The sequence below is a fragment of the Natator depressus genome, chromosome 13 (genome assembly GCF_965152275.1).
Source record: "Natator depressus isolate rNatDep1 chromosome 13, rNatDep2.hap1, whole genome shotgun sequence".
NCBI classification, from domain to species: Eukaryota; Metazoa; Chordata; order Testudines; family Cheloniidae; genus Natator; species Natator depressus.
In genome coordinates, this window is record NC_134246.1 from 10,492,879 (window position 1) to 10,517,540 (window position 24,662).

At 40.6% G+C, this 24,662-nt stretch overlaps 1 protein-coding gene across 5 annotated transcripts in view; it reads right to left on the bottom strand.

The window, feature by feature from the left end:
- PHACTR3 (phosphatase and actin regulator 3) overlaps window positions 1-24,662 on the bottom strand; it is a 156,923-nt gene that overhangs the window by 102,025 nt on the left and 30,236 nt on the right. Inside the window, exon 1 of one of the 5 annotated variants that reach the window (XM_074969748.1) lies at window positions 14,890-15,077. The exons of the other annotated variants lie outside the window; for them this stretch is intronic. Within the exon in view, the coding sequence (XP_074825849.1) occupies window positions 14,890-14,920 (31 nt within the window). The 5' untranslated portion in view covers window positions 14,921-15,077. Of the gene's footprint in view, window positions 1-14,889; window positions 15,078-24,662 lie in introns of those variants that run through there. 5 annotated transcript variants of the gene reach the window in all.

Below are 24,662 nucleotides of genomic sequence, written 5' to 3' on the forward strand. Positions count from 1 at the left end.
GTGATGGAGTTCCTCTCTGGTGGGACAAGATATATCGTCTTGTGACAACGCATGAAGAATTCTGTAGCGCAGTCTTGTCACCATGACCTGGGCCAGATGTAAGCTGTGCAAAGCATATGCATATGGCAACTGTGTTTGCAGCCAGGTAGTTAGTTACAGAGAAACATATTTTCAGAGTTTAGCATGCAGCTGCACAACAAATATATGCATAATTGTGGGTCTAATCTGCATTCACCATTGCTGAAGCTGTACGTACGAATCTGATAACTGGCTGTACAAATGGCCAGTTCTGACCATGCGTGTATAAACATCTAATTACACAGGCAAGGGCTGGTGGGTAGATGCCTTTTTCAGGTTTGTGATGTTTTACATTATGTACAAGCATACTTTCCCTGGCCTTGTTTTTTCTAAAAGCGTTAATTTTTTTGGAGATGCAGGAGATAGTGGGGGGGGGGGGTGTCAAGGCACAGATAGGACAGCCCCTTTAGTTATGCAATAACATCTGTCCACTTACAGATTCTGGGGAATCCATTTTGAAGCGATTTGATATTGCTATATGTCTTGAGTGGAAATATGACATATGGTCCCTGTCATCTTGCCTGCTCCCATTTAGTCACACTCTTAACGAGCATAGACATGAAAAATTAATGGTCCCCTTTGCCATTTACAATAATGCTAATTTTCTTTATTCATTATTCCTTTCAAATAACCGGAGTTCATTTTAGACCCACTTTCAGTATTTCAGTCAGACAACTGCTGTTGAAATGTTCAAGTACGCTGTGGAAAGGAATGCAATTTTCTTGGGACTTTCCTCTTTAAATAAACTGGGCTTTAGTTTTCAGGGGAAGGGAGGAAGGTTGTTCCTTCGCTTTCTTATGGCCCTACTTTATTCCCAGCTAAATAGGGAGGGTTAGTAAAAATGAACATTAATTTAAGGGGAAGAATGTGAGAACAACATAGGCCAGAATGTAATCAGGTTGTGGATACATTCTGTCGGTGCCGCTGTATTTATATTCAGACCTGAACCCTTACAAATCCATATGTCCTGCAAGGTTTTGCTGCCCTACAAAACGAATTCCATTGAATGACAATTAATTTTTGTTTAATGAGAAAATCAGTTCTCTTTTCCTGCTGAAAAGGTGGGGTTATTAAGGGAGAGATTTGCTAAAACATTTAAGGTACATCTACATGGCAAGCACAAATCTGCAGCCGCAAATCTCAGAGCCTGGGTCTACCGACTTGGGCCTGCACCACTGCTTTAAAAATAGCTGTGTACACATTCGGTCTCAGGCTCTGGAGCCTACCCTGGGTTTCAGAGCCCGAGTGCCAGCCCAAGCCCAAAATTCGACCCAGCTGTTTTTAGCACCATAGCACAAACTGGCTTTTGTAGACCCAGGCTCTGAGACTCACTGCTGCAGGTTTCTGTGTGCCAGGTAGACGTACCCTTAGTGTTTGGTAAAACTCCCATTGATTTCAATGCGAGCAGTTAAGTCAACGCAATTGGTGGCCAGAAACTAGTGGAGCTGTGTAGTGCAAACCGTGAATATGAACAAGGAAAGCGGTGACTATATATCTGGTGAAATGGTCAAAGGTGCATAATAAATGTAATGTACTTGGTTCAGCTATTTGTCACATAATATTCACTTCCTCATGCAAATTGAATATATAGCAGCCATGGTTGTACTTGCTTTAGACGTTAAGGTTGTGAAATAGTCCATACATTTCTACCTATTTGGCAGGTTATGGGTATTGTCAACCCCAAGTTTTAAATCATGAGTCATCCCTTTCCCAAAAATCATGAGATTTAAAAAATAATACATGTAGGGGGAGGGATATTTGCTTTCTGTCATTAGGGTTTGCATTTTCAAGCTTTTCTCTGTAATTTGAGGGCTAGAAACTTCAAGTGAAAGTTCAAATTCTTATTTAATCATATGATTTTAAGAGAAATGCCAGATATTGTAAGACTGGTGATAAAATTAAAAGAATTGGCAGTGCTGGGTGTAACCAGGCAAACAAAGGTCAATGGTGGTACAATTTAAACTCAAGGCTCATTGTTACACAAAATTATCATGAGACTCTCTAAATTATATATATATATATATATATATAAAAAATAAAAATCTAAGGTTCTTATTCTCTTCTCTCTGGTTATTTAAGCCTTTAGGATGCACTTGGGTCAAACTTTTTTCTCCACAACAGTGAGGGCTAGAAACTTATCCTTTACTTTTTTGGAGAAGGAAAAAAAAATTAAAATTCTCACGTAACTGGTCCATTACACCTGTGGCTCTGAGGAAAAACACCAAATATTGAGACTCATGATAAAATTGTGGGAGTTGCTAACAACAGTATAGTGAATTCTGTTTATAGAGTTTTTCTAGTGAAAAATTGAAAGTATTCACCAAATAATGAAGTTTAAGGTAGCTTGTATTTGTTAACAAGTGTGTGGAACATCTACTATGAGGTGTCATTTGCAGTGTTGTGCTATTTGGTATTTCTTGTGAAAGCTCTAACTTCTGCAGTCATGTGAATGTGAGAATCTCAGCTTTCGTTTAAAAAACCAAAAAAACCAAAATAAAGTCCTAGCCCTCAAGGTTGCAGCGAAGAGCTTGAAAACGGGAATCCCTAAAGCTGTGGTTCTCAACCTGTGGCCCAATCAGCACAGAGCTGCGGCCCCTGTGACCTCCTCAGAGCTACGCAGGTAGTATTGGATGCGGCCCACATAACACGTTGTGGGATGCATATGCAGCCCACAATGGCAAATAGGTTGGGAACTACGGCCCTAAAGGCTCCCAAAAACAGAAAGGGGAAAAAAAACCACCATGGCTCATTTTTATAAAACTTGAGATTTGGGGGCCTGACTCATGATTCTGGAATGCTTGGGGAACGGTGTCAGCAAGGCTGTCGTGACAAATTTAAGACTGGGGAAGAACTGGGAAAGTAAAATAAAATGGCTATTTTCTGGCAAAAACTGGGAGAATGCCAGCATTGACAGTCGAGGAGGAAAGAAACTGGGTGCCATGATTAATATGGCGCACTCAAAAGATACTCCAGGCTGTGACTTAAACCTTGAATTGACTCTAAGTAATATTTTTTTAAAAAGAGAGTTTTCTACCAAATAAACAGATTAAGCAGAGAGTTGGGAATGGACTGTTATGTTAAATATATTACATGCTAGATATCACACTACACACATACATTCAGCTGGCTGAAGAGCTAGGAAAGATAGTATGTGGTTGAGCATTTAAGTGCTTTATAATTAGCTGAGGGGGTGTTTGAAAGATCCATACTTACAGCAGAAAGCTGACTCGATGAATTTTACCTTTTGGCTATACTGGAAATTGACCCTGATAAATGTGCACCATGTGGCCATGTATTCCATGAAATAAGCTCCTGATTGGTATGGGGCATGACAAATTAATTCCTCTAACAGGTATTTGTTAGGTAAGTCCCTACGGTACTAGAAGCCTGGATCACACTGTGAAGATGTGAGGGCCAGTGAATCTTTCCCTACGTTCTTGATGTGCATATTCTAGGTAAAAGCCAGCCTTTTCTTGAAAAGAAGAAGGGGCTGGCGACACTTAATGGCAACAGAGGTGGGGAAAAAGCACCACATCCAAATAAATAAATTAAAATCCCACTTCCCAGAGGCCACGAGAAATAAAGCTGCTCTCTTAAAACATTTAAGAGCTAACTAGAGGCAGAGATGTCCAAAATAAAGCTTCAGAATCTAAATAAATCAACATTTTTTCCAGCTCGTACTTAATAATAATAATTTAAAGAAGCCCAGATAAACTTTTTTAAAATTTAAATGCACTTGGAGGGCAGTGGATAGCAAACCAATAACGGCTGGAGAAGGGCTTGAGTTAATGTTCTTAACTGGTGGGAGATCGCACACTTGCAATCCTCTACAGGTCAAAAATCCAATATGGTGGTAATAGAAATGTAATGTTGACTTCAATGGCAGTCGCCTGTATTTGATTTTTCTCCACTGTTTGACTTCTGCTATTTCCATGCTATGAACTTGTGTAACTTTTCAGAGGTCTCGCAACACTAATTGTGTACCACAATACATCCTGCATGTGCAGTAATAATGTTTAGAAAGGGGAGAGTATATATTCAATATATACACTAATTTTACATGCAAAACTGCAAATACAAGTGTCTAATGAGATACTTTTGCTGTTTCAGTGATCTAATTTGTATACATAACTGTCAGAATTGTGTCCACATGTTAGGCACACAGCTGTATGTACAAATTGGAAATGTGCAAGTGGGGCCTAGCTTTTTCGAACATCTGGCTCTGGGTATCCAGAGATTGGAACCCAACTCTTTGTGGCTTGTCATACAGAGGTGCAAGTGAAATCCATTTCTTACCGGTTAGGGGGCGCGTGACTTCCTCACATGACCCTCCACGTGACTCCTCCCCGCCAGGGGCTGGGTCCCCCATGTTCTCCCCAGCCCCTCCCCATGTTCTGAAGGCACAGCAGGAGGAGGACAGAGCCCCCCCATCCCTAGAAAAGGAGCAGAACGCCGGCAGCTCCTCCGGTGCCTGTACTGCCCCCCGCTCTGTCCCCATCCATGTCCTCCGGCAGGGCTGCTGCTGGGAGCCAGAGGGGAGACAGCTCTGTGGAAGGGCAGCGGGCAGGGCGGGGCGTTCTGAACCACAGGGCAATCCCGGGAACCGCAACAGGGAAAGGAGCAAAACATGGGGCTACCGGGCTGCCCCACACCCACAGCTCCTCTGGTGCAGCTGTACTGCCCCCAGCCCCACACCCAGCCCTGTCCTCCAGCAGGGCTGGCTGCTGTACAGACGGAGGAGACCTTGCATGGAAGGGCTGGGAGCAGTACGTTCTGCTGCTCCTCTTTCCGGTACGCCGTACTAGCTATAAATATCTTGCTGGTATGACGTACCGTACCGTACTGCCCTACTTGCACTGCTGGTTTCATATATAGAATACAGTATGGACCTGCATCTATCTGTATGCTGTCTACGTATGAGCCAGATCAACTGGGAGGAACAATTTAATCCGAAAAATGTGAATGATGGTTGGGCATTGTTTAAGAATACTTTACTAGATACCTGAAAGCCACAACTGAGGAATAAGACAGTATTGGTTAAAAACGTGGAACTGGTTTAGAGGAGAAGTGAAGGTTGCTATAAAAAATGTATAACAAATGGAAGAAAGGGGAAGTTGATAGTAACGAATTTAAATCAGAAGCTAAGAACTGTAGAAAATTGATTTGGGAAGCAAAGGGGCACAAGGAGAAACTTATGACCAGCAGAGGTAAGGACACTGAGAGAGAGTTTTCTAAGTATATTAGCAACAAAAGGAATCCTGACAGTGGTGCTGGTCCATTCCTAGATGGAAATGGGTAGAATTATCAATAATCATATAGAAAAGGCAGAAGTGTTCAGTAAATATTTCTGTTTTGTATTTAGGAATAAAAACAAATGTAGTCATATCCTATTACCTTTTCCTTTCCACTAGTATTACAGGAGGATCTTAAACAGCAGTTGCTGAAGCCAGACATGTTTAACTCAGCAGGTCCAGACAGCCTGCATCCAAGAGTTTTAAAAGAGCTGGTTGAGGAGCTATTTGGACCGTTAATGTTGATTTTTCAATAAGTCTTGGAACACTGGGGAAGTTCCAGAGGGCTTGAAGAAAGCTAATGTTGTGCCAATATTTAAAAGGGGTAAATGGGATGATCCAGATAATGAAATGCCGGTCACCCTGACATCAACACTGGGCAAGACAATGGAGCAGCTGATATGGGACTCTTTTAATAAAGAATTAAAGGAGGGTAATATAATTAATGCCAATCAACGTGGGCTTATGGAAAATAGATGCTGTCAAACTAACGATCTCTTTGGTGAGCTTACAGATTTGGTTGATAAAGATAATAGTGCTGATGTAATATACAATGACATTTTGTTTAAAAAACTAGGAAGATATAAAATTAATATAGCATTCATTAAATGGATTAGAAGCTGGCTAACTGATAGGTTTCAAAACGTAATTGTAAACCGGGAATGATCATTGAGAGGGTATATTTCTACTGGGTTCCTGCAGGGAACTTGGTTCTTGGCCTTATGCTATTTAACATTTTTTATTAATGACATGGGAAAAAAACATAAAATCATCACTGAAAGTTTGCAGCTGACCCCAAAATTGGGGGAATGGTAAATAATGCAGAGGACAGGTCACTGATCCAGAGTGATCAGGATCATTTGGTTTGCTGGGTGCACACTAACAATAATGTTTTTTAATACGGCTAAATGTAAATGCATATATTTAGGAACAAAGACTGCAGGCCATGCTTACAAGATGGGGGACTCTATTCGGAGAAGCAGTAACTCTGAAAAAAAGATTTGGGGTTTGTGGTGGATAATCTGAACACGAGCTCCCAGTGTGACACTGAGCCCAAAGGGGCTAATGCAATCCCGGATGCATAAACAGGGGAATCTTAATAGGAGTAGAAAGGTTATTTAACCTCTGCATTTGGCACCAGAGCAACCACTGTGGGAATTCTGTGTCCAGTTCTGGTGTCCACAATACAAGAAGGATGTTGAAAAACTAGAGTGGATTAAGAGACGAGCCCCAAGAATGATTAAATGATTAGAAAACTTGCTTTATGGTGAGAGACTCAAAGAGCTCAATCTATCTAGCATTACAAAGAGCAGGTTAAGGAGTGACTTGATTAGTCTAAGTACCCGCAAGGAGAAAAAGTATTTAATAATGGGCTTTTCCCTCTATCAGAGGAAGGTATAACATGATCTAATGGCTGGAAGTTCAAGCTAGACAAATTCAGACTGGAAATAGGGTGTAATTTTTTAACATAATATAACATTAGAACAATTTACTAAAGTCTGTGGTGGATTCTCCATCACTAACAATTTTAAATCAAGCTTGGTTATTTTTCTAAAAGATCTGCTCTGGGAATTATTTTGGGGATGTCCTGTGGCCTGTTATACAGGTCAGACTAGACAATCACAATGGTCACTTATGGCCTCGGCATCTATGAAATAGGAGACGGACACAATTGGTTAGAAAATATTTTTGTTCCTCCCCAAAACTTAGGAGGGTTTGGTGGAAAAACCAAAAACTTTCAGCCAAAAATCTTACAGCTGAAAGCTTAAAATTCGATTCTGAAATGCCACTGTGGTGCCTTATTGGGCTTATTGTTCAGGAGCCTCTTGCCCCGTTGTCTTATATGGCTCGGGTTCCTAAGACAGTCTACATCTCCCCTAATTCACCACAGTCTTACTGAGCCACTGTGATGCATCATAGGTGTCCCTGACCAGGGTGCATCAAATAAAATTGAAATATTTTGATTTTCAATTAAAAGGAAACATTTTTGACAGAAAACAGTCACTTTTCACACACACAATTCTGTCAAACCAAATTTTCCATCAGACTCCTGATGAAAAATTTCAGCCAGCCCTAGACAGTCTAATTTTAATGGAACAGCACCTCACAATGTTTCATCCATGGTGTATTAGCCATACTAAGGCAAGGAGAGCTTGTGATAAAATGAGTCACTTTGTTAGAATTTCCACCTACCAGCACACAAACCAAAGGCTGGTCTCAGCTACAGCAGGCAGCTCTCTGCTCAGATCATCAGAGACCTGCATGGAGTGCTATGTGAAGGGCGACTCTTTGAACTTCCGCTACACCAATCACCCTTCTATAACAATAGCAGCTGCTCCACCTGGTACAAAATCATATTTGTATCATGGTGCATTATCCTTTGCACAGTTGTTGCCCAAAACCAGGCTCGTTAGCTACTAAGAAGCACTTGATCAGATCCTTACTGAGTATGGATCACAAGAGGCTAGGCACCACATAAAGAGCATCCTTTGAAATCCAGGTCCTGAACTGAAATTTGTCAAAGTTATTCATCTTCCCAAGCTAATGCACTGTTGTTTGGAGGCTGCTCTGTTTATGCCATTATGGGATGATGACCTGCTCTGCATTGATCCAGGAGTGTTCTGCAGACCAATGACTATTAGACACAGGCTGTAACACTTCTATACCCCATTCACACTTAAAAAGTGTGAAACGCCTGAATTCTCAACATGGTTCTGTCGCGGACTTTCTCTTATCACCTTGAGCAACTTCTGGTGCCTTCTGGGCCTCAGTTTCCCCATTTGTGTTACAATAACTTTGATGCATGGCCAGCACTTTCCCAGTAGTGGGTGTCTGAAGAATATTCTGAAGCAAACCTCCTTGTATGCTGTGTTCTTGGCATTTTAAAACTTTTGTAGGTAGAAGTTAATTTCTGAGTGTACTCTTGACCAAGAGCTATTGAGCAGGAGAATGGCTCTGTAGGATGCTGTTCCACATGGAGAGGAGGTTCATGACTGTAGGGAGTGTGCTGCATAAAGTACTAGATAATTGCCTACCTGGACCACTATCTCTGATGACTTTTCCTCAGCCACTAAGGACTGGCAACATGACCTGACAGTATTGAAGTCTGCAGCTCCCTAGCAGAAACTGAAAACAATCTATGTGGCCTGAGCTTTCGCTAGAACAGGTCTCTTGAACAGTCATTCACCTGACTCCATGTAATATTCAGACATTATCTGTGTGAAATACCCAGTTTTGGCAACTTGACATTTTGAGTCTCATGATATTTGGTATTTTTCCTTAAAACCCCAGCTCCTGGAGTCATGTGAGAATCTCAGCTTTCATTTTAAAAAAAAGATCTACCCCTCCTCTTTACAGAGAGAGTTTAACATGAATTCTAAAGACTCAATAACCAGAAGGCAAATAAAGAACAAGATTATTTTTTTAAAGTCTCATAAATTTTAAACCATTCTCCTAATTTTGGGGGCCTAGATTCATGATTGTTCAATGCTTGGGGCTGACAATACTGTGGATTCTCAGATTCCTTTGTGAAGAGAGAAGAGGTCCATGGGGCATCTAAGTAAATTTTTTTTTTACTCATTCCGATAATTTTGCAAATATTAATAATGCATTTATACATGGCTACAAAGAGTACATAAAGAAACTACCCCTCAATCTTGCCTTATAGCCCCCAAGGCCAACAAAAACCAACAACTCATTTATCCACAAACTTTGTATAATAATGCTTTCTAATTAGCATCTGTGGGAATAAACCACTAAAAACCATACCAAATATACTCTGTTTTAGGATCAAATTTACATGTGGTATTGGATAGCTCTGACATCTTCATTCTAGTTTTAGTTTTGAGTGGATGACAATATTGTTGCAATCTACCTTCACAGCAAAGCAGAAAGCCCATTTACATACGGTACAGCTTTTATCTTTGAAAGGTACATGTCCCCACAAACATACCAAACAGAAAGTAGTATTGTCTGCAGCTGCCGCTTTTGGATTTTCCACATGCCTTAGTGTTTCAAAATCTTTCTTTAAAAAAAAAAATAAAAAATGAGACCACTAACAGTATGGCTAGCTAGTAAAACAGCTTCTTAAGGACAGACTAGAAAAGTAGCCAAAAAAATGTTTGCTAAATAAAGTTAGGACAAGGGGGAGAATAGAGGACATCTCTGTCGGTGAAATTTATTTAGCAGTAATATTTCAAAGGGTGAAATTGCTGTCATTGTTAGTATTGTTTATGCAAGGGATTTCTATAGGTAGCTGAGGGAGTTATCCACCCAATTTCCTTACGTGCTTATGAAAATACCACCCTATTTATAAAAAGAAAAGGAGTACTAGTGGCACCTTAGAGACTAACCAATTTACCACTAGTACTCCTTTTCTTTTTGCGAATACAGACTAACACGGCTGCTACTCTGAAACCACCCTATTTGTATTGCAGTAATGCCAGAAGCTATAGCTGAGATTGGGGCCCCCTTGTATTGGTGCTGCACAGACACGCAGTAAGCGAGTCTCTGCCCTCAAGTAATTACAATCTAAATAGGCCAGTCAAATAAAAGGGTGGCAGAAAGCCTAGTATCGCCATTTTATTAGTAGGGGAAAATGAGGCACAGACTTCATGACTTGCCCAAGGTGTTACAAGAAGTTTTGCCGAGCCAGGTATTGAACCCAGATCTTCTGCATCCCAGTCCAGTGTTTTAACTACAAGACATTGTCCCTGTCAGAGAATTAAGTACTTCAAAGAGCAATCTTTATGGAAGGTCCTAAGCTAATCTTATAGTATTTTCCATGCCTCAAAGAGATGCATCATCATCGGGAATCAAAGAAATAGGGGCTTTTAAAAACATCACTACCCAACACTCACTCCATGGCTTATCTACTCCAGAGAGTATTAACATCGACTGAAGTTGGAAAGCAAGGGGGAAGTACTGTAAGAAAATACAGTACAGTACACATGTCTGGTGTATTTGCATGTTTCATGATTGTATTATTACAATCAATGTTGAGATGTTACTCCTGAGCTTTCTGTATAAAATGAATCCAAGCTTTGTGCTATGGGCAGAAGAGAAGGGGGAATCTAGGAGCGAAGGTATTCACTTCACTCTTGTGCTTTCAGCTCAGATGGTGATGCATTGACTTGGTATCCTGAACCTTCTAAAATCCTTCATGGCAGGATGTGTGTGTGACAGCAATCCTTGTGCACTGCAGAAGTTGTGGAGGCCTCGCATAAGATCTAGGCATCCACTAAGCCTTCACTTACAGGATTTGTGCTCTCAAGGAATCTGAAGTTGGGCAAAAAGGTGGTAGGAAGCCTAGCTCTCTAACTCAAACGCCAAGTTCCATACTGAATGTTTTACTCTGAGGACAGAGTCTTTCATTCTACCTTGCTCCTTCTGAAAAACCTCAGGCATACGTAAGAATTGCCAGACTGGATCAGACTAGTGGTCCATGTAGTCTCTTTTCTCCAGCTGTGGGTACCAGCTGCTTCAGAGGAAGGCAGAAGACTCTTTCCTACAACAAAAAATGAGGGCAGGAGACGCTCATTCCCACTGCCCAGTCCCCTCCCCCTGCCAGTGCTTTCCCACCTCCACACAGACACACACAAAATTGTCCTTAGAATTCAAAGATAAAAAGTAAATCAAAATAACAAAATGTGAACTGATTCTAGGAACAAATTAAATAATGAACTAACCCAATTTACCACCGGGGCCTCTGGGATTTCCATGAAACACTGCACAGTCTGTTAGTTAGATTTCACAGTGCCCATTCATTAAGAGAGGTATTTATATCCTTCAGGTTAGCAGATCTCTTCCTTCTCCAACCAGCTATTCACCGTCACTAACTCTATAAACCACAAAAATCTATGTTAAGTGCCTGGCTCAAAGCCACAAGGCAAGAAAATTCTAAGGCAAAGCTGAAAATCCATCTTACCCACGCTAAGATATGCATCAAATCACTGCTTGCTCACTCACAGCAAGGCAGGTGGAGGTGAAGAGACCCAACTGAAACTCTGACCTTTTGTTAAGGAAAACCATGTGTGTTACTTGAACATAGCTTTGTGTGTATCATGAAACAATTTACATAAGGGGAGAGAAATTTCCTTCTGATCCTGTGAGGCGTAAGATTTCTTCAGAGTTGAGAACAAATAGATTAATTGATTTTGATGTATTGGCCTCTGCTATATTATTCTTAATATACATTCCTAGCATGAACCATAATGATTGCAGCAGAGTTATTAGAATGTATGATGCGATGTGGATTAACATGACTACCAGCTGTATTTGTTATGCATATTGACTATGCACTAAAACTCTAATTTTGAAACCTTCAGTCGCTTGTTAATGAGGCCTGCACTATTTTATCTGTATTTACCCTTGTAACCAAGAAGCTCTCCACCAGAACCACTGAAACCATACTTTACCCTTTGGTGTGCAAACCTACACTTCTGACTGCACAGAATGTACACTACAGGTGGGGCTGGTAGCATCACCTATTAAGGTTGCCTGACACTTCCCATGATAAGATCCTATTTTCAGTTGCTTATAATTTTAGCGAACTTTAACAATTTGGGCTGAAATTTTCCATACCAGGTATCTGTCTCAGACTGGTGTTTGGCTGAAATTCCCACCCCCAGAAAAAGACAAAATGGATCAGCCATCTGAAAATGAAACTAGGGAAAATACGATGTGCCCATGTGAAAATAAACACGCACTCTGGAAACCTTTTTCTTTGAAATGCTCTAGCACCCCTGTGCTCTGGAGCAGGGACCCACAGTTTGCTAGGAGGGTGTCCTTTTGCCATCCCTGTGAAAATCTGGCCAAGTTCTAAGCCTTTGGAGAACGGCAGTTTGCACATACCCAGACTGCTCCATTTTAGCAGCTAAAATCTCTGAAGATTGTGCCTTCACTGAGCATGTTCGAGCCTCTCACAGTTTCTAATGCTGACCGGACAGCACATGCACCATCCTCCCAGAGTGACTATGCACATTCCAACCCCTTACAGCTTCTATAGTCCACCATCCCCAGAAAGCAACTGATGCATGCTTCAGCCCAAGGCTACAAGGGCTCAGAAGGACTTTCCTTATAATGGCTGCTCCCAACGGCTCCTGGCCAGGATGGGGCTGGCATTGGAACTGAGAGTAAGGAGCCTGTCTCTCCTGTGCTCTTACTGGCCCCTAAGCTGGCACCCAGGCAGCATAGAGGAGGAAGCCATCTGATTCTAACGCAGAGAAGACACAAAGCTGCGTTGGGGGCTGAGGGATGGAAAGGAGTAGACTGGATCAAGGAGTCTGGGGAGACTGGTATTGGGGGAGGGAACTGACCGGGAGTTGGAGGGGGAAGCTGGGACTTGCTGAGCAAACAGACTGGTACTGGAATCTATAGAAGGGGGAGACTGGGAGCTGGTGAGGGAAATCGGGGGCAGGGACTGGGAGCCAGTTGGCTTGTGAGGATGAGGTGCTGGGGGGAAGGGAAAGACAGAGACTGCATACCATTTTGGGGGAAATGGGGAGAGGGGAGGAGTGATGGATCCTACAAAGACCTGGGGTATGGCATGGGGTAATCTAGGCAAGGAGATTGGGACTGAGTGTGGGGAGGGGAGAAGATTGCTTCTCAGACAGTGATCCCAGAAGAGGAGTTGAGCATTGGGCTAGGCAAGGGGACTGGGATGAGAAGCCTGAAGAGTGGAAACTGGGAAGGTAAGAAGGGTGGGACAGGGAGACATGGACCCAGGAGTGGGGAAGAGACAGGACTGGGGCAGACAGGTTGGAGGGGATGGGGCAAAAGGGGTCGAGCTTGGGGAGAACAAGAGTCTGTACCAACTGGAGCACACACCCCTCTCCAGAGTCAGGAATGGAACTCAAGATTCCAGAGTTTCACCATTTCTCTGCTGTAAGCAAATGCCGTGAAACTGACCAGCAAAATGTGTCCCGTCCCATCCCACCTCTGGTGCTGGATCGCATATAGAATGACAACTTTCTACTGCTATTGGTTACTCTGTTAGCTCAAGTGACAGAGGCCTGCGAGGCGAGGCTAAAGTGTCCAACCATGCTGACAACTCATGTGGGTGTCAATGAGATACCACATGGCGAAATGTGAATTTTAGTTTGCTTTTTATAAACCAAGGAATTTAAACACAAAAATACTATGTTAAAAGTTCATTAAGGTTTCAAAATCAAGGACCCCAAAAGTTAAGAAATGTCAGAATTAAGGTTGCCTGTACATTTGTGTGTAATACATACTTATGTAAGACTATGTGATGTATTCTCAAAATACAGCACTAAGTGTTCTTTAGAAAAGGTCAGAAAGAATAGCTATTTAACTAAAACATCTTCAGTTTCTCTTTTGCTCTGCCTGTGTGTGGAAGCCACAGACAGATTTCAGAACAGCTTTTCATATACCAGATGAATAATATCTCGGAGGAGTAGGGGTGGGAAAGAATCAATTTCTTTTTTTAGTGTGTGCATTTCATTTTATTTGTGTTTGATTTCGGCAATGTGTGTCCAAATTATAAATGAAAGGAACACTCCTACTGAATGTCTCAACATTTCATCATATGCAATTGAAAAGGTCTGCATGTACAGTATAGGAAATTCCTTTGTTTTTCTAATTGATTTTAGGTTTGGATTGAACAGGTGTTTCTCATCTTTGTTACTGAATGTCATCATTTTCATGCTTCATCCTTACAACATTACGCAAATGCTGGACAACTGCTACATTACGTTAAATACATTAAAAGGTTTTTCTAGAAATAAGAGGACTGATGCTGGAAATCAGGCAACCACTTCCCCATCAATGCTCCAAATTGAGAAACTTGCTGCCCAATGCTACACTGACACAACACTGAACTGAAAAGCCCGGCAACACTTATATCTGAAAGAACTTGATTTCCCAAATATCAGTAAATCAATGTTCCTTGTTGTCCTGAGGTGGTCTGCACTGTAACTTTAAATATACACTGTTTTTGCTGTCTGGCCAATAACAGTGAAGCTAATCACACGCAACAAACAGTTCCACAATGAATCTAACACGTTAGATATTTGCAATTTTGGAGAGAAACGTTCTTTAACTGAAAAACTTTTCTTTACTTGTGCAACACAAGCTGAGAAAAACAATCCTGAATTATTAACAGGAGGATGGGCAGAATAACCTAATAGGTCTCTTCTATCTCCTATGATCTCTACTGGTAAGGAAAATATCAGAACAAGTTACACATCAAGTAAATATTCCAAATTTCTTATGGATGCTTTTTAAAAAAATCACTAAAAGCCAGCTCCACACCCCAGGTACAGTACATTGTCTGACAGTTTATGCTGAACATGTAAACAAAAGTATAAACACAAGGATAAAATATCTAATCTAAAATCTTGAGCATTTCTACAAGGTCCACCTCCATTAAAACTGCTGATTAACCTAGGCTAGCATATTTACAAAATAATCTATGGTATCTTTAAAAGAAATGGCACCAATAACATGGAGTAAACATTTAGTGACCTTCCTTTCATTTCTTATATTCCTTGTTACTCACCCCTGAGTGCTGCCTCTGGCTCAGAGCACATTGAATGCAGCAGCTTGATCCAAGGAGGAAAATGATTAGTTTTCTTTCAGCCTTTCTTATTGTTATCATTTGAAATTTCTTCACCTCTTCTTTTCAAGTCACATAAAAATATAAAGGCAGACCCCTTCAGGGTCTAGACGGATTCTGTTTACATTATGTACAAAGAATGAATGCATTTCCTATTTTAACTAGGAAAATCACATCCTTGCTGACAGCTGCCTGGATCATGTATAGTATACTGTGTGACTGTAAAATCCTATGCAGTGTTCAAAATCAAGCTTGCTTTTCTAAATGGAGGACCTGATGAATATCTGCAAGTCAACTTGTCTTCATCCTGTAGAAGAAGCTGAAAGTCACTGTTTATTCCACAAAGCTTTTTAACTGGAGACGCTGAAGAAGAAAAGGAGGGTATTGAAAGGCCCAGAATCATCTTAGTGCTGAAACCATACCCCCTACATATATTACAGCTCACTAAGGTGCCTCTGTCAACCCCACAGTAGCTGTTACTCAGCTCCCACGTTAAACCCATAATTCCCTTCTCCCTAGGCAATTTAGTTTTATAGCACTGTCAGCAAACTGCTGCAGCCACTGTTTGAAAGGATTCCAGCCTAAATTACAGTAGTGAAAGCCCGCTCAAGGCATCGTGCTTGTTTTCCCCCCTAGAATACTTAAATTTGATCATACTCCCCATGCGACATTCACCAAGCTCCCTGCAATGTACGCAAACAAAGCTTTGCTTTCCTCTTCCAATCTTAAATGCCTTCGTTAGGGAGACTCGACATTAAAATGTTTTGGAAAGGCACATGCTACAGCATTAGAGCAAAGAAGCAGAAAAAAAGGAAGACGCCCTGTGAACAGCTGCACAGCTCTGTGCTTCAAGCAAGCAATATACCAGAACAGTTTTGTACATTGTTTTGTCACTGGGGATGTATTACCATCTAAATTTAAAATCACTGCTTCATCCCTGCACTAGGGCAAATGCAGACTGAAACCACAACCACTTACCTGCTCTGTTCTTTCTACTGCTCCAACACAGAAAATAAGTACAAATGGGTAAACCCACAACCTTCTGGTTGGACGATGTATGTGCTTGCAAGGTGTCGATACAGAATCAGCCAAAGAGAGAGCTACAGGAATTCTTGTGCACTTTATGGGATTAATCAATATTCATTTTTCTCTGCTGACATCTAATTCTGCCAGCTGCTCCAGCTCCCTACAGACTATCCACAAAAGACTGTATTCCTATTAATGAGCACCTTTCTCTTGAATGTGTTAGTGTAGAGGAAATATTGGATACTTGCTCCATGTGTTCAAGATGACATTTTTTTCACTTTAAAATCCCCTATATACAAGGTGGGACACTTGGAAGAGAATAAATTATGGTGGGGAAAATGGGATAAAAATATCTTGGGTAAATTTTGTTAACCAGATCAACAAAAACACTATCAATACAGGCTGAAAAAGCGCAAGCTAGACATTTTTCATAATTCCTCCTCCCCACATCTGGACTGAGTTCCTTTACATTCTTCTAAGAGCCTTTACAATCTGTGAGCTAGATTCTTTTCAAATAAAAGTTGAAATTTCCATGGAAAGCTTTGAAAACCATTTTTGTTTGTTTTGTTTTTTGTAGAAATTTGTCTTCGGTGGGGGGTGGGGGGAGCAGGCACACTTTCTGACCAGCTCTATTCAGTATCCTCCGCTACTGGCATCTGTCAAAGTGACAGAGGAAAGTATCTGTTTTCTAAACCACAATCTGTACGTTTTTTTTATTTTGATTTTTTAACTTTATATAAAGGAAGATGCCTAAATATTTTAGCATCAAGTTCAATAGACTGTGAACATATTTCACCGATTATATGCAATAATCAAAATGTAGTACTTCAAACAGTTCTGGAAAAGATCTGCAATTTAGAGCAACAAGAAATTGCAAGACAACTCAAGCAGATTAGCACACTGGAACTATTAATATAAATGCATTTCCAAAGTCTAAGGATAAAATTTACTAAGTGTCTCAGTTCCTTGAGTGCTCTTGGAAAATTTTATCCCAGGCCTAAAATAAACCACCGTCGTCATGCTCACTCTGAGATAGGTGTGCATAGGCCTTCTCTAGCTGAACATGTAAATTTTCCCAAGGTTCTTCAGAGTCCTTGGTGCCTTTTCTAAAACTTCCTCCTTTTGTTGTCCATAGTAACTTAGTGACAATGAAAACTGTCCCATTGGGCAGTGACTGTGTACAGGCTGGTTGACTGTGTTGATACTGACAAGTAGCCCATTTTGATAAAACTGCAAGGATCACATCGATGATGCAAATATTGCTTAACTACATTTTTGGGGTGTGCGAGGAACATGCACGCATAACAAGCCACAGCCAAATAGCTACAGACACCTCCGATCAGTGGCAATCATGGATTCTATCCTTTTCAGAACCATAAACCCCAACTACTTGAACAAATCCATTAATGAACAGCCCGCTTCTTACTCACTGGGAGTGCCACTAAGGAGCAGCATGGTACAAAGCCCTTTGAAGTCCATTGGAGAGTTTCCATTGACTTCAATGGGCTTTGGACCATGCCTTAAGTGAACGTTACACAAAGGTGATGCCCAGTTGATGACACTTGTATTTTTCAGGTATGATCTTTGCATCTTTACACACCTAATTTCTGCCCCCATATAGGTGTAGTTTACACTGAAACTTGGGAGTGTCATTTTTAGTATGGTCACGGGTTTTTTTGTTTTTGTTTTTTGTTAATACAACTTTACCACTCTCCCATAGAAGAAATAAAGTGCCTTGAGGAATAAATGCAATGACAGATTATTTTTTTCCAGGCAATTTCAAAGAAGGTGTGTGCTTTTGAATGTGATCCTTCTCCCTTATTTCACAGCTTGTTCGTGTGATGAGATAATCTTGTTGTTCAGGTTATCAGTTGCCACTTCTTTCAGGCCACTGATCGAACCTGCTACTCAGTAAATACTGTATTGTTATAATCTCCCAAGCACATACTGCTGAGTTTAGGGCTTCCCGGTCTGTTATGGATCTCAGGGAAAGAAGGCTGGAGAGCCATTTTACAAGGCTCCTCTCTTTGCAGAGCTGGCTGCCAAATTGATAATTCCTGAATGGAGGGAGGCTGCAATTGGCCTAGTGGTTGAGCCTTAGGTCATAATAGTGGGTGATTCACTAAGGCAGGGGATAGTGGAAAGACAGGTGGAAGGGAGAGTGCTGCTACTCCCGGGATGTGCAAGTTAAAAGCATGTGTTCTGTTAATAGATTTAAGATATTGGCCATCTTCCAAAATATTTTTAAATGGTCTTATTAAAATGTAGTATATATCTCTGTTTGTCCCTCCTATGTGTAATATGCACATAGCTTTCTCTTGTACTGATCTGTCTTGAGAAATCATATGGAATGTGAAGGCCCAGTTTTCAAATGTAGTTGCCTGAAGTTTAAGCACCCCTATCTGTATTTGGGCAATGAAGACCCCGACACAGCAAAGTGCTTAAGCATATGCTTATTTTTAATCATGTCAGTAGTCTAATTAAAATCAATAGGACTCCTCATGTGCTCAAGTGCTTTGCTGATCTGGGGCCTAAATCCATATTTTTTGAGTACCTGCTGATGATGATGAGCAAAACTCCAAAATGATTTGGACTAGTTTAGTGTTAGGTTTTCCATGATAGCAAATTAAATAAAAGAGAACTTTCCACCATTAACCGAAACCAGGCTTTTTAGTTTTGGGTTTTGCAGGAGATTTAGAACTGTGTACTGTATGCATTTCCATCTTTACAGTACCTCTGGCAATTTTACATGCATTAAATGGGATAAATCATTTCTAAGTTCATACCCTAAAAGGTCTTAAACTGAAATTCCATGATATGTTATGGCTTTTCTTTCTTACTAAGGAACTTTACCGTACTGGGGAATAAAGTTTTTGCTTAGATGTTCTGTGAAAATATATTTTGAGTGAGTTTACTAAAGTGCCAGGAAACAAATCTCCTTCATGTAAACTTTTCACTTGGGGATGGGCACCTAATCTGCTAAAGGATTCCTGGGTTGGACACCTGAGGCAAATCTTTTGGCAGATAGTGGATGTTTCTTTGGATTGTATCTAAGGTATAAGCAGTCAAAACTGTTGCTGGTGCAAATGTCTGAGCCTCCATTGAAGTCAAGCAGTATTCCTCACAACTACACCAAAGAACACTTATCAGGCAATAGAAAAAAGGCCCTTAGAAAGGAAAGTCAGGTTGCAAAAGTTAACTACTCTAGTTAATTTGCGGTCACATACCACATTTTAGAGAGATAAAATCCGCCTCAGTCTCAGATCTTACACTCTTTTGCACAAACAGCTTGTTGTGTGTATGCACCCAATTTAGATGTTCAGAGGCCTGATTTGCAGGACTGTGTTTGGATTTTGGGGTTGTTGGTTTTTTTGGGAGGTTCCCAACTGCCTGATTGGCATCTGTCAGTACAGATTGTTTAGAAGCAAAATGGTGCATGTGCCATCAGATGTGTGTGTACGCTATTTGAGTACCATCTTTTTACAATAAAACACACCTTCAGAATGCCCAAAATAGAAAGCAGGACACTTCTTTAAAAAGCATATTAAGGCTGAGGAAAATTTGGCATTTGAGAAATCCCTCAAAAATGACAAAGAAATATCTAACTTATTCAGCATTTCTTAACTACTTTACTTCTAAATGGTTTTTGGATTTAATTTTGACTTTTTTCTTCTGTTGGTTCAATGAATATCTGCATAAAGAGGCATATTATTGAAGACTGGAACAATTACTCCTTTAGCCCATAAAATTGGTAGTTATCTATGAGATTACTCTTAGACTGAAGAATAAAAAAAGCTTTGTTCTCTGATTGTCACCAACCTGAAGAGACATTTCTGTTTTCCAAAAGCTTTTTCATTTGGGTGCACTGATAGTGCTTGGACTGTTATGTTAGCAACTTCAGTAATGAACACTTATTCATTCCAAATTAGAAAAATGTATGTAGTAGTTAGTGGAAAAAGGGATCAGATGTAATTCTGATATTCCACCAATGTATTCCTGAAAACATCTTAAAGGACTCCATACTGTACACAAATCATATGGCTCCACCCCCTTTAGCCTCACTTTTTCAATAATGCTTGTTTATTCTTGGATCTTTTATTTTCTGGTATGTCTTACAAATTTGCTATATATTTAGGCAATTGCCGTGGATCACTGACATAGTCATTAGGCAACTTAATCATGAAGACTCTTCTCCAGGCTTAACAATCACCATAAGAAGGAGAGAATGAAAGTTTTCAGATATGCAAATAGTGTTAAAAAAATTGCATGAGTTTCTATAGTGGGCACTGCACACAGTACTTACTCATAAAAAAAGTCGCACCAAATATAACCACCTGCATTCTAGCCTGTCCCTTGCTATTGCCTGTTATACGGTGTGAAAGTTCTTGGTGGACTCTGACTTAGGCCATGCCAACATCTGGCCAGATATGGCTGTGCAGGAACATGAGGAAAAAGTAGACCACTATGCAGCCTCCTCCTATCACCACTGGCAGTGTGGGGCATGCGACGCTGGCAGACGAGGTCATGCCAGAGTGTATTCAAGCCAATTCACTTGTGTATTAGTATAGATCAAAGTATTTGGTGTTTAGCCTTCATAAAACTAATGGGCCATTACTTGCATCGTTTCCCCTTATCTGTATCCTGTTTAATGCGGCAGCAAACATTTACATTGTGTATACTCCATAACTAACTAAACCCATCAAAGAAACCTTGTGAAATGCTAATGAAGGACTTAAGGGCTTTAATAGAAAAGTGACAGGTTTCAGAGTAACAGCCGTGTTAGTCTGTATTCGTAAAAAGAAAAAAGAAAAGGAGTACTTGTGGCACCTTAGAGACTAACCAGTTTATCTGAGCATGAGCTTTCGTGAGCTACAGCTCACTTCATCCGATTCATTCACTATGCATCCGATGAAGTGAGCTGTAGCTCACGAAAGCTCATGCTCAAATAAACTGGTTAGTCTCTAATAGAAAAGTGCTAATTTCAAAGCAAGTGGCCATTGTATGTGATGGCCAAAGGTCAAAGACTCAAAGTGCATTCCTCACTGGAAGTGGAAGGAAAAGCTCACATGGGCAGAGACATTGTCGGCTTGGTTTCTGTCAGAAGAAGCTATAAATATGGATTCAGGGAAAGATCCTTCATCTCGGGACTGTTTAGACAGGGAAGAGTACCAGATGCAAAGCAGAGATCCCCAGAGACAATCTGGGGACCCTGAAATGACTTTTGGGAAGCTGGCAGTTTATTACATCACTGCCACCATTTGGAATTACATCTGTACATATAGTTTACTTGCTTTAACATCTCAATAATTCTCATTTCTTTTTCTTAGCTAATAAATCTTTAGTTTACTCTAGAATTGGCTACCAGTGTTGTCTTGGTATAATATCTAAAGTAACAATTGAGCTGGGGTAAGTGAGTGGCCTCTTGGGACTAGGAGAAAAGGAAGGGTTGTTTGGCTGATGCATCCTGTGCAGGTGGAATCTTGGCTACGCTCCAACCATGCTCACCAGCATAGCTGAGCCAGCCTGGAAGGTGTTGTAAACAGCCCATAGTCAGGGGCGGTAATATATTATTCCAACAACAAGAGTAGAGAAGCAGGGGGTCATGCTCCTTCGCTAACATGCCACAACTATGCAACATCCCTTACATAGGGCAGGAACCAAAGGGTCAATGAAGCCCATGCAGATGCTGTTCATAGCAAAGTAGAGCAAAAGCCCCACATTAGCTTTCATGTGGATCATCCAACATGGTACTCAAAAATTGTTTATAGTGTTAGCATGCTTTATAATTCCAAACCCTGCATTCTGCACTCATGCAAAACTCCCATTAAAATAATTAAACCCAAAAGTGGATGTGAGAACCTTTTCATTTTATCTTTGGAGGCAAGGGGGAAAGAGGTTGGTGCTTAAATGTCACTCCAAGCCCTCAAAGCTCCACAGATTCTAAGGCACAACATTCTTCGTCTGTCTGTCTGACATTTCTAAAGTACCTGATTAAATAATAGCCTATTGTCCATTCCATTCACTGGCTTGTGCTTCATAATGCAACCACTCTGTCAGGCCATATTGCCATTATGTTGAGCTGTTAAGTAGAGTCGCACCCAACTCTTATCTGGTGTAAGTGAGAGACAATAAGGCCCAGTAATCTCGTCAGGAAATCAAATCTGTGACATTGTTTGCAATCAGTCACTTCTGTAATCCAAAATGAATACAATGGGCAGGAAGTAAGGTATTAGCAATAGCTACACGCTGTGAATGCTACAGTTCACAGATTGCCCCAAAATTTAGAAGTTTGGGGGGTGAGAGGAAATATGTGATCATATAATCAGACTGTCATAATGCATACATACAAAGGGGCAAATTAAGATTGCACAGGCAGCCTTGTGTTATTTCTTCACTTTTGAGAAGTTGAGTTTGCAACCTTAATGTTTTTCTAACACAGGTATTTTTGGAGTGGGGGCTGTAATTTAATAGAAGGGTCAGATTCTGCCAGCCTTGCTTACATTGAGTTGTATCTTGCTCTGCATATAGTTCCACTGATTAGTGGGATTACAGAATAAGGTACTACTTAATTTGAGAGAGGGTGGAACAATCTGGCCCTAAATTAACTACATGCAAGTAATTCTTATGTTCTGTAATAAGGCAAAGATATAACACTCAAGGCTTTATATTACTATCATCAACTTCAACAAAAGCAAAAATCAAAATCTCAATTCCCTTACTAGGAACCTTTGCATCTCTTTATGTAACCCATACAAATAAAATATATATCCTCATCCATCAATTATTCATCTATATTTTGACAGATGTCCCAAATGTATGCTTTTGACCTTCAAGCAGAAACCTTCAAGCACACAAAGAAATCCCACTTGACCTAAGTTTGAAAAGGTTAAGTCCATGAATTATCGACTATGCATTTAAGGCTGGTAGAATGACTTATGTAAACCAAGAAATAGCAAAACCAGATCCATTTTGACTGAATGCCAGGAATAATAAGAGCACATACAGAACAGTAATGATTTTCAGAGCCTGGTGACCAACAATATGCTTTAACCAGGTTCTTGGGGTGGCTTTGTATCATTGTTAGGCTATACCTGAAAGGTTAGGGTTTAACTGTTATAATGCTGTGTTTCTCCTCTATCCTTCAAAATCATGCAAGAAGCTCCTTATTTCTAATAGCCTTCACTACAGCTAGTGTAACCTACAACATCCTTGAGGCTCACTTTACCTGTCCAGCACAGGGCTTTATACAACTGCCTTTGACTTCAGCAGGAGGAGGGTTTTTTATATGTAAATATGTAAAAATTGGCCCTCGTGTGTGTGCATAATTCACATGTGCATTTACTGCATTTTTCACATGGAACTGCAGTGAGATAGCAAGAAAACAAGCAGTTAGAAATCAGTTGGTGCTTGAAATCATATTCATGCAGTTGTGAAAATCTGGGCCTCAACGTAGATCACTGTACAATTGAGCACAGGAAATTTATTTTGTTTCATGGAATGTAGTCTGTGAAACATTTCAATTGCTATGAAAATTAAAAGCTGTGAGAATTATTGCAATTATGCATGATTGACTGATTCTAAAATAAGTGTACAGATACATCCAAGCCTGGTTGACAGAAATCGTCCAGTTTTCCCACTATCGGGCTTTTATAATTAGTTGCATAATGGCGCTTCTTGGAGCCCTTACACAAAAATCCCAGCGAGATGTTGGAGTGTGGAATTGAACGTATTGGGTAATAAGATTGAAATGTATCAATATAATATGAGCACTAACATGGGGGTCTCCTTCAGTTCATACTGAGAGGGCTTGACAGTGTTTTATGCTACCCTTTAATAAAAGAACGGCCCTATATTCAGCACCAAGGCCAGCTCAGAATCATACTGTCTTTAACAGAATCTAAATCGATTAAAAGGTAATGCTTTTCATAATTTGGAAGTGGGTATTGGTGGAACAAAACAATTCTATTGTGGGCGACTTTACAGATATTAGATAATAGCCTAAATTGTGTACACACATCATACTCCCCTTTGGAAGGGAATACAATACTTCAGTGCAATGCAATAGAAGATGTACTTGCTTTGAGCTACATTCAGCTATAATGACACTAGCAATGCCTCACTGCACAACAGGAGTGTGCCTAGTAAAGGTAATACTTGGCAGGAGAAAGGGTGGCAGAATTGGACCCTTAATGACTCTTTGAATTATTCCTTGGAAAATGAACATATACAAACTTTAGGCTAGATTGCTCAGCGTCACGCCTAGAGGTACAAGGGCTGGAGTCTCAGCTGCACCATCCCAGAAGAGGTGTTAAACATCCCTCCAAAGCACAACTCCCTCTTTGCTCCCCCTTGCTTTGTGGGATTGGGGATAGTAATTTGTGGCTGGCCTACAATGGCAGCAAATTACAACATGCCTGTGATTGCACCGATGCACAGAACAGTGTGTTGTGGGGGGCAGAACCTTGGCTTGTTTCCACTTCCCTTTGCCTACTCCCTAGCTACCCATTCTGGGGGAGGAACTAGTAAGTGTGTTACTTTTTTTGGCTCAAGTCAATCCATCTCAATTGGAGTGAAGTGCAATATACAAGGGACCCAAGTCTTTATGCATTTTCCATATCTGAAAAGTGACACATGAGGTCCAATATGACCTATTAAATGTCATGCCAAATAGTGCTGTGTTTGTACAAGAG